General features: G+C 41.3%; 1 protein-coding gene across 4 annotated transcripts in view; it reads left to right on the top strand.

Annotated features, from left to right (window-relative positions):
- LOC110001239 (transcription initiation factor TFIID subunit 4) overlaps positions 1-16,882 on the top strand; it is an 86,582-nt gene that overhangs the window by 58,336 nt on the left and 11,364 nt on the right. For 3 of the 4 annotated variants that reach the window (XM_065953148.1, XM_020656872.3, XM_065953149.1), the window contains one exon: positions 890-1,012. In XM_065953148.1, the coding sequence (XP_065809220.1) occupies positions 890-1,012 (123 nt within the window). Of the gene's footprint in view, positions 1-221; positions 322-662; positions 718-889; positions 1,013-16,882 lie in introns of those variants that run through there. The other variant, XR_010665984.1, reaches the window with a different exon arrangement.

Raw genomic sequence — 16,882 nt, forward strand, 5'->3', positions numbered from 1 at the left:
TAGAAAGGGCAGCTCCCAGCGACGCTGGGTTACCCTTCTGCCCTGCAGCTAGACATGACATTACCTCGGGCAGTGCCTCCACACAACCTCCCCCTTTTACATCACAAACTGCAAAAATCACAATGAGACCATGTGACTGCACAAACACACACACACAGACTTGGTCTTTGACGAAAGCTCTGTTAATGGCTGACAACTGGCTTCCATTTTGTTTGGCATAGGAAGGCTTGTACAATCCATGAATGGACAGATCAGAGGACCAAGATGTGATCTTTCTTCATTACATCCCACCACATTTCTGTATTATCATCCATATATAAGGTATAACAGCACTCAAATGTCACCATTTGGTTGTGAATAAAAAAATCTAAAATAATTTTTTTTTTGGGTCGTTCATGTTGCTACGAGTTATTGTCCCATTTTGGGTCACAAGGGGCTTTTCATGAATCTAACTGTCATTTGCGACATTGGAAATGAGGGAAACCTCAGTGTCTTTTCGAGAATAAATAAATGTTTGAAATTAAATTTGATAAGAGGCGGGGTGCACCCTGGACAGTTTCAAGACAATCTGAGGGCTAATATATGGAGTCATGAACAACCAGGCACATTCACTCTCAACTGTCTATGGTGGGAATATACAGTATGTAATATTTCTGTTTCAGGCATCCTTACTTTCAAAGCCACAGGACATCGTACAGATTGAAAGATACATGGAAGGTCGTAAATATTGATCAAAAAAGTCAATTATTTAGTTAAACTCATTACATGCACTTCATTGATATTTTGAACATAATCACCCAAAGAGTTGAATGTAATAAGTATGACTACACCACATGATACTGTGTCATGGTTGCTGTTATATTCTAAACTCTTGTGTTCTTTTCACCAGATGCAACAACAGGAACTGGCTCAGATGAGGCAACGAGACGCCAACCTTACAGCACTAGCCGCCATCGGACCCCGGAAAAAACGTAAAATGGATTCACCAGGAGCCACCCCATCAGGGACCGAGGTAGGAACTAGACTCACATGTAGACTTTAATGTTGTGAAATATTTTGACCACTATCCTGCTTATATCATAATCTCTTGCCATAAAGATGAAATATAAGACCATTCGTCTCTCTCAAGTTTTACTGGCATCACCTGAGGAATAGAATTATACCTAAAAAAGTAATCACCATCCCAGAAGTTTCTAATGCATGTGATACATTGATAACAGTGAAAATAGAACAGATCGTGGATACGGGGCTTGCAAAGGGAGATGTTTCAAGTCTGCTCAGCTACAAAAAAAAGCATAATTTCAAAGCCAATCATTGTTCCCAAACTTTGATATAAAGGGATCCCAAAAAAGGCTACAAGGTGAGCAAATGATTTGTTTGCATTTGTAAATGTAATCAAGCTTTCTGTTTTCATCGAACTGGATATACCTAAAAAGAAACTAAAGAACATGACATGGATGAAGAACCTTTTCAGCCACGGCTTCAGCTGCATCCATCATACACATGTACACAATGAGATGGATAACAGCAACAACAACAACAGCTTTACCGCAGCCTATGGTAACTCTCAAGGGACACATTTCTCTAAAAAAGCAAATACAGGACAATCTGTTAAATACGTCTTCCCCTCATCTAGAACTGTCCCTGTGTCGCCGTTAACAGTACAAAAATAAAGCTACTGAAACAAAAGAATGTGCCACATAATAATAACAGCCATTCAAAAATGTTCATGACACTCCACTGTCCTTGTGCCGGGTTAAGAAGGATCTTTATCTCCGCACCACATGTTCACAAATATGTAGCCATGTCAATAAGTTAGCCAACTGGCTATTCCGGTGAAGCTAAGCTGCACGAATGATGGCGGCGTGGCAAAAACAACCTCTAACCAGCCAGCAGAAAAGAACCATGGCTTCCAACGATGTAACAGAGCTTTCAGAGTTTGCCAGACTTGGTGAACTTAATGAGAAAATAATGGACGGTACACAGAGGTATAACTCGTCCAGCCACAGCTTTAGCTTTATTCCTCATACACACCTATGGTAACCCTTAAGGGACACGTTACTCCACTGGACAGTCTGTTCATCAGAACTTGATCTTCATTTTAAATACATCTCTCTTTCTTACCAACAGATAATACTGTATAAGTTAATATAATGACAACTCACCAACCAGAACATTTTATGAAGAAACCCAAAGTGAAGTGTTGCTCATATTTGCATACAATAATTTCTGTGAGTGTTGAAACAGCTTTCATGGTAATTTTCATGTTTTCTGTCATCTCTGAATGTCCAAGTTCAAATAGGAAGGTTTTGCTAAATATGCAAAGCATGAGTCACTGAATAATTATCTGCAAAACAGAGAATATGAAATGGGAGTCCATAACTTCAGGTAAAGCTGTTGTTTCCAATTTGAGCTGCTGGTCAAATAGTTTTGACTCCTGAGGCAGACAGGTTTTTGTTTGAAATACATGATGTTCTCCTGAATCTGATTACCATGCGGTGATTTAAGGTTGTACATTACTCACTTTCCCCAAAAAATATACAAACGTCGTATGTGTCTGTAAGTCAAGGTTTTCAGGAATTGAACAATCGGTGGTTGTAAGATTGTATTTTTATCAACACAAGTGCATTCACCAGCGTTACTCCTGGATCAATAAATCCATGTTGTTCAGTGCTGTGGTGTTGAAGATGGAGACTGTAGTCAGGCACAGTTTGGATTTTCTCGCTGCCTAACATGCAGACGGACAGTTATAATATAGCTCATACCGAGCACAATCAGATCGTTTGATACGTAAGAATAGCACAATACCACTAAACCTGTATCTGTGATATATGACTGCTGTCATTTTTATTGGGCCTGGTTCAGATTAAAAAAGTTCTAGTTTGTTTTATCTGCCTTGAAGATGACATCACATATCCCTAACATCATCCCATCATGGTCACTCTAACAGCAAAACCAATGTTCAATGCAACACTGTCCGCTTCCTTAAAAAAATCAATCTATACTGTCACACACTCTGTACCTTTCAGTCACTGCTGGTTGATTAACAAGCTGCTTCTTTTGTTGGAGGAAGGGATCATGTAGCGGTCTACTTTTAAGTTCTTCCTTTCTACAGATCATTATTTTTTTAAGGGGAGCTTCCAACACACACAAAAAAAACCTCTTTGGTCAACCAGAAACGTTTTTACACTGGTTTGAAAGAAGGCGCTGCATGCTTTAAGTGATTAGTGGTTTCATGTTATATAATACGTTTGAAATTAAGTCGAGATGTCAGAATGCATAAAAAGACATACAGATGCAGATTGGAAATACAAATAAATGTCCCCTCGGGAGTTTGACCCTGACCTCTCTAATAGTTTTCTCTTTGGCTGCCTCTTCGGTCGTCATGTAGGAAACACTGACAGTTTGACATATTGTGGGCTCTGATTCTCACTGAGATGAACAGAGTGAGAGGATACAAATCTTTTCCTACATGAACATGTGTCGTTTTGTCTATACAAAGTAAGAGTAGGATAGAGAAGTTTATTTAAAGCACACTGAGACGTATATTTAATTATCAGATTACTGGACTATCATTACACAGCGGAGGCGCTGAGGGAGAAAACACAGGACAACTCCAAGAAACAAAAAAAAAAATTCAGATTGGAGGAAGGTCAGAAAAGTATTGGATGTGGTTTTTAGTTAAATGTTCTGTGTTTAGATATCTTTTTTTCTGTAATTTGTTCTTTTAGAGAAATGTTGTGTTTTTTTTTTTGGTGTGTTTTCCGAGAATGTGTGAGAATGACTTGAAATACAAAAACAAAGCCACGAATGAATATACCAATAGTTTATCATTAAAGACAAAAGCTAATGATTAGCACAGTAATTGAAATACTTCCATTCAAGCAAACATTTAGAGCGCAGAACAAGCAATATGAGAGGTCAGCAAAGTGTAAGAAAGGAAATAGTGGGGGGAATAACCTGCTCTGTTGCTTCTAAGTAAGCATTCACACCAGAGCTGTTTGGTCTGTTTGAAACAAACTCTAGTGTGCTTTGTCACTGATAGTTCATTTAGTGTGGGGTGGTGTGAATTCTCAAACTGTCTCTGGTGAAGACCAAAGAACCGCTTTAAAACGGACCAGAGCTTGGTTCACTTGGTTCACTTGCAGGTGCACCAGAGTTTGGTTTGCTGTAGGTGAGAAAGCGATTGGAACCAAACGAGGGACGTGAACCAAACAGCAGTGCATTGTGGGTTTTGGCCGGATATTTTAGAATAAACGGTAAATGGCAAATGGGTTTGCCGAAAGTGGCTAACATTAGCATTGCTAACAACAGGCTTTTGTGCACTTGACAAAGAGCAGTGTGAAGGCAAACCAAACCTCATGAAAAATGCAACAATGTTGTAACTTCACCCGTGAATCACACCCATAGATCACACCGAGTCCACTGGACTTCATACACGAGAACGACCGAAGAAAAATAGAGAAGTCACAATCTGTGGTCGAGCTCATTAACAAGACCTTGTTGGGGTATTATTACATCTTACTGTAACTATTAGTTTTAAAAACTCATAAGAGAAGAAGCAGATGTCTTGGCTTTGACTTTAAAACGTTACTTGTGCAATATGTGCATTTTTGGGATTACATTAACATGTTGGCATTCTTTTTCCCGCTGACACTGAGTTGACTGTGTGTACTTGTATTATTAGTATCACCTCATACAAAGTTGATGAAGATGAGCACGTTTTAAATCTAGGATTGGAGTCATGAGCCTTTCTGGGGGGCAGCAGGAGGTGGGTTTGTTTTTTGGATGGTTCTCCCCTTGGATTCATTTTTGAGGCATTGCATTCTTGATACCACACATCCTCTTTATGTTTCATCAGTTAAGCAAAAACCAGGTTTACAAATCTGTCAAATAATCCACTTGTGATTATGTCATTTGAATGAGACAAAGATAGTAGGAACATGGTGACGTATTATGTGACCTGCCTGGTCTGTTTCTTACTAAGCTGAACTGTGTTCATATAAAAGAATGTGTTCTGTTTGAGGACCCAGCAGTGATTTGAGTATCATATTTTCTCAGCAGAGGGTTATACATGAAGTCATGCACACTTTCTGTACCAAGTCACATTTCCCTCTAGGCAGCAGAGGAAAACATTTTAAATTCCACATATTCATCCGTAAATATGATGAATCAAAAATAAGGCTGAATTTTGAATGTCAATTGGTCATTTTAATAACCTGCTTATCGAGTTGCATCTTCACATCCTTCGCTAAGCAGCAATATGCTGCAGAGGAGCATAGTAATGCGCTCGGTAAAAAAGCATAAATAACAAAATAAAAGCATTACTTCTGGTCCTTGAGTTCAGTGCCAACCTCTTTCAGAATGTTTTACCCTGATGGGTATTAGCCTGCGACCTTCTGCCGCATTGAAAAAAAAAAGAAAAGCTGCTTCCTCAAACTGCTCTCCCAAATGCAGTTACACAACATAAACATGAATATATATTAAGCTGGAGTACTTCTCTTTTTTTCTTTAACTCTTTTAATCCCTTTGTTTAATGTCCTGTTCATGTTTAATTATAGGGGCATAATGAATTGAAGTCGCAGTGTGCCCCTCCTCTGGAGTGATTGCAGTGGGGGCGGACGAGGAATCTTAACTTATTTTCACTTCGTTTTCACCTCCTCACATTTCTTCATTTCACATGGGCTGGAAGCGCCCGCAGCGTTCTCTTTCCCTTCTCCAGAGCAAAGTGAATGTGACTTTTCTAAGGGGGTCACAGGATGCCTGGAGGCCTGTGGGTGTTACTGGACTGTTGCCTGCTCTTAGCTTCACTGAGGGGCTTGTCATAGATTTCATCTCCACAGAAATGAGCCGGGGGCCCTGGCCAGGAGCACAAGCAGCCAACGTTATGAAGGGCCCATGCTGATTATTTCCCTCTGACATTGCATCCTGAGCTTTCCGCATTAATCCCAGACAAAGGCAGCCCTTCAGTGCTGTGCCAGAGCTCAAATTAGGAGCCAGATAATGGCCTTGTTGAGATCCTACTCTGCTCACCGAGGGGCACAGCTCCTGTTCAAATCCTCCTCTTCAATATTCCTTCCCTCCTGCTTGTTCTCTTCCTCATCAGACAACCTTTCCACCATGTTCGGACTGTGACAGAACTCAGGTGACACAATTTCACTCCATTCCCCTCAAACCTTACCCCCATACCCCTACCTACCTTTTTCACCCACCTTTAATTTGAAGGTGGCTCGGCCAGGCTTGGGCCTGTGCCTGGATGTGGATGGCCACGGGCTGTGAAACTGATAGCCAGTCAAGACTGGAGTGTCTGTCTCCAGCCTGATCTAGTCTGCAGGAGGGAACAAAGGGGGCCTTACAGGGCTCTGCAGGGTGGATTATTTCCAAGGAGCCAATGGCTGGGGCTGCTGGCTGGCTCGCTTGAAGAGGGCCTGCTGCGGGCCCCAGCGGTGGGTCACTGCACAGGCAGGGGCCGCACAGGCACACACACACACACACATCTCAACCGCCCCCCTCCGGCTCAATAGTCCTGCAGCCTTAAACCTCCAATCAGCACACACAGGCTTTTGAAGTTCAGCACAAAGTCAAGGGTGAGCTTCCTTGAAGAAGGTGGAGGGACGGAGGGCAGTGACGAAGGGCAGCTGAAGGTGGATGAGGGGGTGCGAAAAGGCTCAATGTCCCTCCAAGCATTAGCCTAAAGATGTGGAGAAACATACTTTGATGACTGATGAAAATGTGTTCAAATATGGGAAAAGAATAACTTAACTTCAAGTGTGTTTTCTAAGCAGAAAAAAATAACTTTTACAAAATGTAATTGAATTCTTTGGATGTAGCACAACTCTTATTATCAATAGAGTGCTGCTACAACCAAACAGTACCTAAGCTGTATGAGTTATATACACTGTTGAACCATATGTTAAACTATTACTCATCTATAGAGAGAAGATTCAAATAGTTTGTAGCTCATTGAAATGAGGGAAGAGGAAATCTGTCAGAGCTTTATTTACGATGACTTTCCCCATTCAACATTATTGGAACACTTTACTCTCTCATTCCCACTCATTGATTTTCATGTGTTATATTTTGTTCCTTTCAAACTATGTTGCTTTCGTGTTGTTCACTTTTGAGAAACAGATAGAGACCCCTAAGTACGTCTAAGGTTAGCTTTAAAGGTTCCGCGATGCTAAAATGTGCCTCATCGCACGATGTCCTGCAGTGTTAAACATGCTCACAGCTTTGAAAAATCCTTGACACATTTACGAGCTCGTAGTTATCATCCCGCCACCGAGGCCATTTATCACATCAAAGGAAGAGCTTTTGTTTGTTGACGTAAAAAAGCGACAATAGCAGCTGAATTGCCTCGGCATGTACAGCCACACATGCCTTTTTCTCGTATCTGCCTCGACCAGGCGCAATGCAAGGGGACAAAGGTAGGCGAGCGATTTAATAGTGAGCACAGTCTATTTTTTTCCATTTGAATTCATTTCACCTTCTTTCTTTGAGGCTGTAGATCAGAAAGAAGGAGTGAGGCAATAGAGTGAGAGGCATGGGGAGAGAGGGGGAAAAGCACAAGGAAAACTGATGCCCTTTCCTCCAGCTAAATTAACAGGAATCACGTGGAAAACAATCTGAGTCTCCAATGAAGGAGGGAGGAGGGGGGGGGGACCATTAAAATTAGCCCCAAGCTATGGACTGCACCCAATATCACTAAAGCTGCACTCACTACAGATGTGGAGGCTGGCTTACAGGCAAACTATGCTCTGTTCTATAGCTACAATTAAAATCAACCTCACTGCCAAAAAATAGGAGGGGGAAAAGAGGGGGTAGAAAGGCAGACATGGAACATCAAAGACAGATTGAAATGTGTAGTCAGTAATAAGAGTGGTCTCCAAGCCCCGAGGTTCTCCACGGTCCCCTTGTTAATGAGAAATTTTGACCTCTGGTTTGTAAGTTAAACTTGTAATCTCGGTTAATGAAGTAAATCAATCCCAACTCGGGAGTGTTCAGTGTCTCTCCCTTTGCCTTCTCCCCCGCCAACCTCCCCTCTGTCCTTCTCCCTTGTGCTTTTCTTCCTCTCATTCTCCTCCTCCTCCTCTTACGTTGCTCCCAGTATCCCGCCTGGGAGTAAAAAAAAAAAATGGCCAGGTCTTCAACCAGACAAACAGGAAACTCTCAGAGCACCAGGGTTCCGGAGCTGTAGGCAGGGGCGTCAGGACTCAGAGGACTACGACCAACCAGGCTGTTTGGTTAGGAAGGAGAAGGGCCAACTGAGTGCTAGTTGAAGGGACAGACAGCGTAAAGGCAACCACTTGCTCCTCCTCTCCTTTTTCCTTCCCATCTTTTCCCCTTCTCTGCCCAGTGCCTGCTGTATGTTGGGGATAGTAATTGGTTTCAAAGTGATGTGTCCTTGTTGGTCCAGTAGGAGTCATGGTAGTTAATGAGCTAGTATGAGTATTGAATACAGCTTCTTCCTGTTTTCACTGCCTTCACATCCCTCCCTCTACTGCTTTTCTTACTCCTCTCTACGTCCAAAAATATAATAGGAATTTACAGTAGAAAAGACAGCTTTTAATTTTCTTAAAACTTCAGAGCTTCTCTTTTGCTCTTCACCATGCGGAAACTTGTCTTAAATCCCATGGATACACTGACATTAACCTTAACTTAGCTGTTCTGTATGTTTATTTATTTCGCCGCACAGTAATACAGCTTGGGATCAGAAGTAGGGTGCAAAGACTTTAGCATTTCTTACATCAGGCGATAATGAACACTTCTCTACATACTACATATATATGATTAAAGAGGGCACTGAGAGGCTCATATTGGTTTCACAATGTCAAGAAGATTGTAATATTGGTTTGACTTTACCTCTCAAGGCACTTCTGTATTTCCTGCGAGGACACAAAGGAGGCAGAGTTGAGTCTCCAGAATGGTTGCAGGGGTTCCTTGGCCAGATGCCATATGTTCTAAGAGCTTTAACACAGTGCACTTTGCCAAGTTTACTTCCTCTGCACAATACAGAGTACATTGGTACCACTGGTGGTTAATGCACTATGGACCCTGGGTTAAAGCATTTAGAGTGTAACTATATCATTAGCCTGAAAGACAAATACATTCAAATGTATTTATCCATGTGTGTTTAGTTCTACGCTGAAATGCACAAACTTTCACACAAATTGAACAACATGTGACCTGAAATACAAGAAACTGACCCATTCACTACAGGACATAGCAATATTTATATGAAACATATTTAGAGTAGGCTTCAATTAAACAGCACCAATACACAAATGACACCAGCTGCTGTTTTTTTTATCATTTATGTAATGTAAGTATTTCACAGCACTCTTATGATGATGATGATGATGATGATGATGATGACCAATGAGGATCATATGAGATTACAGCCAGGTTGTTCAACAAAGTGATTAGAATTGGTTCTGAGCAAAACTCATGGCAAACCATCCAATCGTCATGAAGCAAAAACACATCACCTCCATGGCATTGCTCAGGGAACATTCAAGGATGACTGAAGTCTGTTTGTGCCATCCTCATGGAACCGTACTGGATGTACCAAATTTAGTGCTAACACATCCTTTATTTGTAGATATTTCACAGAATTAGTGAAAACCTTACTTGCAGGAAGGGCTTTATAAAAAAAGTTGAGAGAAAGTTGAGACTGAGAAGTCATGCAAATGTATCCTCTTGGGACCATGTCTTTCTTTCAGGTGTCAAAACATTTAACTAGAAATCTGCTCATGGTTGCACAAGAGGGAATGAAAGTGACATTTACTGTAAGTCTGCACCAAAGTAGTGTACTAAAAAACCATCCAACAGCCTTTGGCTTCGGTAGAGTTATGTAAGTATGATGTTGCTAAAAAGCACATTTTTCTTATAAAGATACTGGGCAGCTTAGAAACCGAGTTATTTACAATGTAAACATGTAGTTCTTCAGTTTGACAGAGCGATTCATATGTTTCATGTATCCAAAACATACATTTTTAAATTGTTTACCATTTGAATTAAAATATTCAGGGACATGAGACCCAAGACTTAGACGAATGGAGTTCATCATGTTTGAATTAAAGAGAATCTCAGAGTAGCCTGTTTGTTCCACCGACTCTGTTCTCGAAACCTTCAGTCTGCTGTGACTCAAAAACTGTTACACACACACACACACACACACACACACACACACACACACACACACACACACACACACACACACACACACACACACACACACACACGAGGCATACACATACATACAATGTTTGTATCCTGCTTGTACATGATCAATTCAATAATGTATAGAACGAGACAGCAGAAGAGATACTGTGCGTTTAATAACTTAAATACCTGTAGGTCTCCAATATATTAAATATCTGTAGGTCTTGAATAACTTGGATATCTGTAGGACTTGAATAACTTGGATATCTGTAGGACTTGGTAACTGTCAGCTTGACTCAGCATCACAGGATTTAAAGTCGTCATTCCTGGAAAGGGGCTTAAAGATCAGATATACAGACACAAACATACTCACATGGGTTATCTGAAATCCAGAACCTTGGTCATTCAGTTAAAATGTTCTACTACAACGCATGTAAAGACATAAAAGAGTAATCCACCATGCTCAGGGACCTTTTGGCTCGCTCTTATTATTTAATCACCCTGATCTTAGAGTGTTTCAAACTCTATTTGACTCATATGACAGCATGACCCTTATTCCTACTTAGAGGCCTGATTAAGGGTGCTATGTCACTCCACAACAGGCTGAGACTAAAAGGACTCTTAAAAAAACCAATAAAACAATTGTGGTAATAAATATGGCAATTATTTGAAATGTATTTAATGCTGCCTATTAAAAAAATAAATCTTAATTCCATATATGTACATAATTTTACACATTAGTGTTAACACTGTAATCTTGCTATTTAGATAAGAAACCTTCTTTCAATATTCATGGCAGAGAAGTGATCCGCCTCACTCCTGCCTTTAAAACTTTGCCCTGAAATAATGGTTAGATATACAGTTTTGACAACAAAGTTGAGCCCCAGGCACTTAAAAGATACCCATCTTAAAGAAATTAATTACCTCCCTTGTTAATCTTGATATAATTAAATTTCTGAAGAATGAAATTTGCTGCCTTTTTCCCCCCTCGCCGCCTCGCTGCTACGGAGGCGAGCTGTTAATGGCTGGCTCTCTAGCTAGCCTGCTGGCCAGGGACGTGGGGACAGCCTAACATCCTGGGCCCCACGCTGTGTTATACTGCGCTGTGCAAAACCCACTCGCCTCATCCTACGCATCCTCCACTCATAGGGAAAGGCTCAGAAAACGCCTCAATCACTGCTTTGCTTGAGTTTCCTTCATCCTGGAGGAGATGGACACTCTGGGCCCCCAAATTCCGAGCCTCAACATGTAATAATGTTGTTGAGTGACTGGAGAGTTTTAGCGCGAGGGTGCTGCTAATGAAGTTGTCAACATGGAGACCCTGAAACTTTCATGGTGGAGCCCTGGAGAGCCCGTAGTGTTCTTTCTGTTATGGCTCACTTAAGAAACTCCTGTGTCTTTGTGTGACTTACTGTCGTTTTTATTGGACCTCCTGCGTTGCTGTTACATCTAACCCTGATTGCTTTGTGCAGAGCTGCACTGTGGCATTGTAAGGGAGCACCTCGTTCTCTTGTCGCAATGTATTTAAGTTTGTTTTCCTTTGACTGTAAGTTTATGTCAGCTCCATTGTCAGCTGTCAAGGTCTGAGCCTGAGGAAAGAAAGGAGAAAGAGCTGGAAAGGATCTTTCATTAGGTGCTGGTAGGGGGGCAGGAGAATGCCAAGAAGGCAGAGGAGAGGTGTTAATATACACGGAGTAGGCAAAATACTACAGCTAGATGGCAGAAATGCCAACTTTCAGTTTGAGTCTCCAGAAACTGAATCAGGACTTTTCAGTGTGGAGGTGTTTATTATGCATCCTGTAAGCAGCAGCTCTCTGCCTGAAAGTCAATACTAAATAATGGAGCACCATCTTTACATTTACTGCAACATAGTTTATCACTAGCAGCTCGCAGTTTCCATTTGTCTTACAAAAACAGAATGTTTTGTTTAAGATAAACATGCTAGTGCAGCGGTTGCCTCTCTGCACTTACAACCTTGATTTCTTGTGTTATATATGTGGGAATGTCATCGGAGGTGAACCCTTGACATTTCAATAATACTGTGCAATATCGAAAGGTTGAAAATAGTGTGTTTAAGTGTTCCATTGCTATAAAAAAGAGAGCAGTGCAAAGGTCACCCATTTAACAATAGTTTATGAACTATTTCCAAATCTGTCAAAGGTAGAAAATGCTTAATGTGTTTATCAAGTAATCCACATCGACAGACTTATCTTGTTTTGATAAAACATGGACTCTTTTCTGGAAGATTTAGTTTAAATTGACTTGCTCACTAGTGAAAATAATGTTGACTGGTTTAGTAGCCGGTGATAAATCAATCAGTAAGCTGGTATTGCCAACCCTAAACACCACTGCTGTTAACTGCCCCCCTTAAGCTTTCTTTAAGCTTTTTACTTTAGGGCTCAGAAATGTCTTTTCCTCTTAGTTTCCCACTGGAAGAGGCCATGTTTTGGCTCCCAGTTACACTTTAGTTACCATTCATAACCTCATAACCAACCACTAACTACTCTCCTCGATAGAGATGGCTCCTTTTTTTATTGAATCGCTTGAATAATACAGTTTTTTTCCCTTTCCCTCAGCGTTTAGGCTTTTTCCTTTTTATTGTTTTTTTTTTGTGCTAGAATATTGTTGTGATGCATTGTCCCCTATTTTGTCTTTCAACAGAAAAACAGAACATCTAAAATTAGCTTCAGAAAATGGTGAAAGAGAACAAACAAGGCGATCCATTAGTGAGGATGGGTTATTGGCTGACTTGCCTCTTCTCATGGCGGCCCATTAAAAGTGGTAATGTCTGCCTGCAGCAGTGCCCGGGGAAGAAGAAGGAGGCCATGGAAGGCATATTTCACATGCATCAGACACTGGAATTAAATAGACCAATGTTCCCTAAAAAGACTGAAGTACATCTCTTTCTGATGTGCGTCCCGGGCAAAAATTCATTGATCTTAGAATGTCCCTTGGCAATTATAAAATATTAAATCCAAGTCGCACTTTTCGGCTCGGCTTAATTTTTTTTTCCTCGCTTTTCAGTGCTTTCCATTTGACCAATTTAGAAAAAAAAGTTAGAAATGGATGGCCATGAAAAAAACGAGACGCTGATAATAAAGACTGTGCCCACTTTTAGATATCTTTTGTTATGATTCTGTATTGTTTTTGTAGAACATCTCAGATCATTAAATGGGAAGAAGTCCCAGCTTTGCAGAGAGAGCCTGATTCATGTCTCTTTACAACATCCGAGCAGTATAAGTCAGGACCATAAATGACTGGAAAAGAAGCACACAAGGGAGTGAAATTTGCGTAATATCTTTAATCCTGAGCACAAGGTTTTCTGAGCCACTGATGTCTTTTTCCAGCACTCTGGGGATGACCGATATTTGTCAGCTGCTTTTCATTAGGTCCGTGGCCCTCCTGCCCGCCTCCCTGGCCCCTCCATGTCCCTAACAGAATACAGAGGGGTCTACAGTTAATTGCCCAAATCATTAAATTTAACATATATCTCAATAAATATAATCAGCCAGCTGTTTGACAAGGTACACAGTTCATTAAGTCCCCTTGCTTGTTTGTCGTTTCCCTAATTAAGATTTAGAATCGATCATTGAGTGTGTAATGTACAGTGTAGCTCGGCTTGCACTGGGAGTCTCTCTGCTCACACGAAAAAAGGAACGGCATCCGCTCACTAAAGCTTTACCATTTAGCACACTGACTGCAATGGGAATTAGACATCCTGTGCTAATTAGGGAGGCCAATTAACTGTGAAATTCAGGCGTTTTTGACAAATAATCTCAGCAGAATACAGACATCACCATGCGCATGAATGTTATCCATTCTGAATGGAGAGAGGATAAAGGCTATTTTCTACAGCGCTGCTGCTTTTTAGATGTTAGCGTATGCTGCTGGAAATCTAAATGGTATTTGGTTTGTGTTTGGCAGGCAGGCATTCTAACCTAAAGTCTCCCGTGTGTCCTGAGTGCTACACTCTTCATGAACATGTCCACCAAAATAAATATGCCTGACTGAATTTTGCATAACAAAACAATAGGTTGGTCTATTGATCAATGCACTAAATTATAACAGGGATCACATAGGAATCAGTCTCTGCAAAACATCAGGATAGTTTTAAAGAAAATACATTTATATATTTGTAATAAACACAGATCACTGCTAATCTGGACTGGAGTGTCCCCAGGCTTCGGCTCTGGTCTGGCATCTAAGCTGCAGAACAACATTGTTGCAGTTGGCCATATTGGGTATGGCAGATTCCGACACCATGACCTGTATTCACTTTCACCGAAACAAAGAATCAGCATCACTAGAGAACCCTCAATGTTTCTGTGTCTCTCATTCCCCGTTTGATTCATGATCACATGTATTTTTTAGATTGCATAAATTATGTATTTGTTGGACTAATGAACGCCCTCCTCTGAGAGAACTTTGGGGAGAGTTGTGAATAACTGGATATGGCCTCTTTCACCCACATCACTGTTCTGATTACATGTTGTGGCAGTTGTGAGTAATAGTAATGTGGTTTGGCTGGAAAAGACCTGCCTGGCCTTTTGGAGAGATCCTTATATACACATAGAAAAAGGTCCAGAGAGCCACAAAATGTAAACATACCTCCTGGGCTGGCCTGTGTCACTACACACACCACTGCTTTGTAGTTGGTGTGTATGTATTTAGGTGTGTGCAGTATTGAGTGTGTGTGGTCTGACTCGTTGACAACCATGAAACAGGCCCCTGCTGTCTTTATTACCTGTCCAACCTATCTGCACTGCTTTGTTCTTGCAATAGGATGAAACACATTTGCCCGTGCTTTGCGTTGGCGCTTTCTGTTGGAGTCTAATAGAAAGCGCCATTACACTACGGAAGGCAATGGCTGTGGGTGTAAGCTGAAGCTGTTTGGATACCAGGCAGCGCCGGAGGTGTGTTTGCTGGGCGCCAGTGGGCAACTCCTGCAGCTGCCCGCCTCAGGTGCAGCAAGAATTGAGTACTTCCTTTTACAAGATGTGTAATTATTATGGTAGACAAGGGTGTGGGTTTAAACCGAGTCAATATGTAGATAAGCGTTATATACACACATGTACACACACAGCTGCCTGGAAGATGATGCTGTTGTGCGTGGCATAATAAAGCAGGTTGCCAAAAATGCTGCGCAGGTAGGAAGGAAGCCTTCTGGGCCTGTGGAAGGGGAACGAGGCCTCCAGGAAAGTGCCAGAAAATCTGTAATAAAAACATCCCCAACAGAGGCCAAATTTCCTGATGCTGACTGCCATTATTTCCTCCACCACTAATTGACCGGATATTTTATGATTGTCATTTTGACGGTGTAGTGCAAAATGTTCATGGCTGTCGCAATTCAATGCAACTTCTGTGGAATTAGTGGTTTTCTGTTTGTATCTCACATTCGTCTGTAGAACAAGACCTGATGAAGTGAAAGAAATACGTAGAGTTGTTGTTATTACCAAAATAGAGTGGTCAAAATTACATTGTAGCTGGATGATTTCAATTAACGTAAGGCCCGAAGACATACAAAACATTTTTCTAACTTTTAAAGTACACCGTGTTTGCCAGTGTAAATGTTTTCCTTACATTCTTTAAGGAATACATAATAATACTGACGTTTACTGATGTGCCCAAATAAGTTAAGGAAACATCTTTTTCTGAGTAGCTATGAAACGCTGTGAGCCATCCACCCCGGCAGCTTTGTGGATGAAAATAAAATGTCACTTGAGGTCACAATTTTTCACAGAAGAATAAAAAAAAAAGGAAAAGGCTCCAGTAAAGTTTCAGTTTCTTTCTGGGCCATCTATATAAAACATGAAGCTTGACTCTTTCCCCTGTAGAGCCTGGATTTTAATCAGACCTGCTCTTCAGACAGCCGTTCTCCTGCCTCTCATACTTAGCAGGCGTCACATCAGGTGCATAGGGACCAGTGACAGCGGCACTGGAACGGAGCCTGTGATGGCTAAATGATGTCAAAAATGGCCCCATTTATGTCAATTTGAGATCAAGGACCGATTCATAGTGTGAACCCTTTCCCGTAAATGTGCTTTCTAATCTCCTCCATCTTGCATATCTTCTGTGGCCCCTCGGTGCGTTCCCTTTCTTGCAAGTGAAATCTCTCGCTGCTCATGTGAGGATTTGTGTGAAGGCTGACAGTTCAGCACACAGCACATGTCTGCAGAGCGACGGGATCCGTTGTGCCGCCTTTTGGTCTCTTATCTCATTCTCAAGTCTGTCACCGCTTGTGTTATTCACTGCAATGCTATATTGCTAGCCTATTCTTCTTCCTAATTAGGCCATTTGCAGGATGCGTTCCCCTTAGTGTGGTCATTTACGTTGGATGCCACTCGGAACTGATCGTCTTTTGTTAACTGGTTGTTCCTATTTTGGAACGTTTTCGCAGAGACATCAAAGGGCGGACCACAAAGCCTCATTTGGCATCTTCTCCCAGCTATCCATCGGCTGCAAAAACACCCCGGTGCCTTGATTATTAACTCAGTCACCACCCTCTCATTCAACTTGAATTAAAAATTAAAATCCAGCAGAAATGACAGTGCCACACCATTGAAAGTAAAGTGTGCAAAACCAACAAGGGCTCATTAGCGAGTAGTTCTGAAGACAAGCATTCTGACTTGAGACTCATTACACTTCTCCTATTTTAACTCTAATTGGGTTCATTTTATATATGAAATGCCTTAAATATTTAATGGTGAAAAGTTCTACT

This window comes from Labrus bergylta, chromosome 3, assembly GCF_963930695.1.
Source record: "Labrus bergylta chromosome 3, fLabBer1.1, whole genome shotgun sequence".
NCBI lineage: Eukaryota > Metazoa > Chordata > Actinopteri > Labriformes > Labridae > Labrus > Labrus bergylta.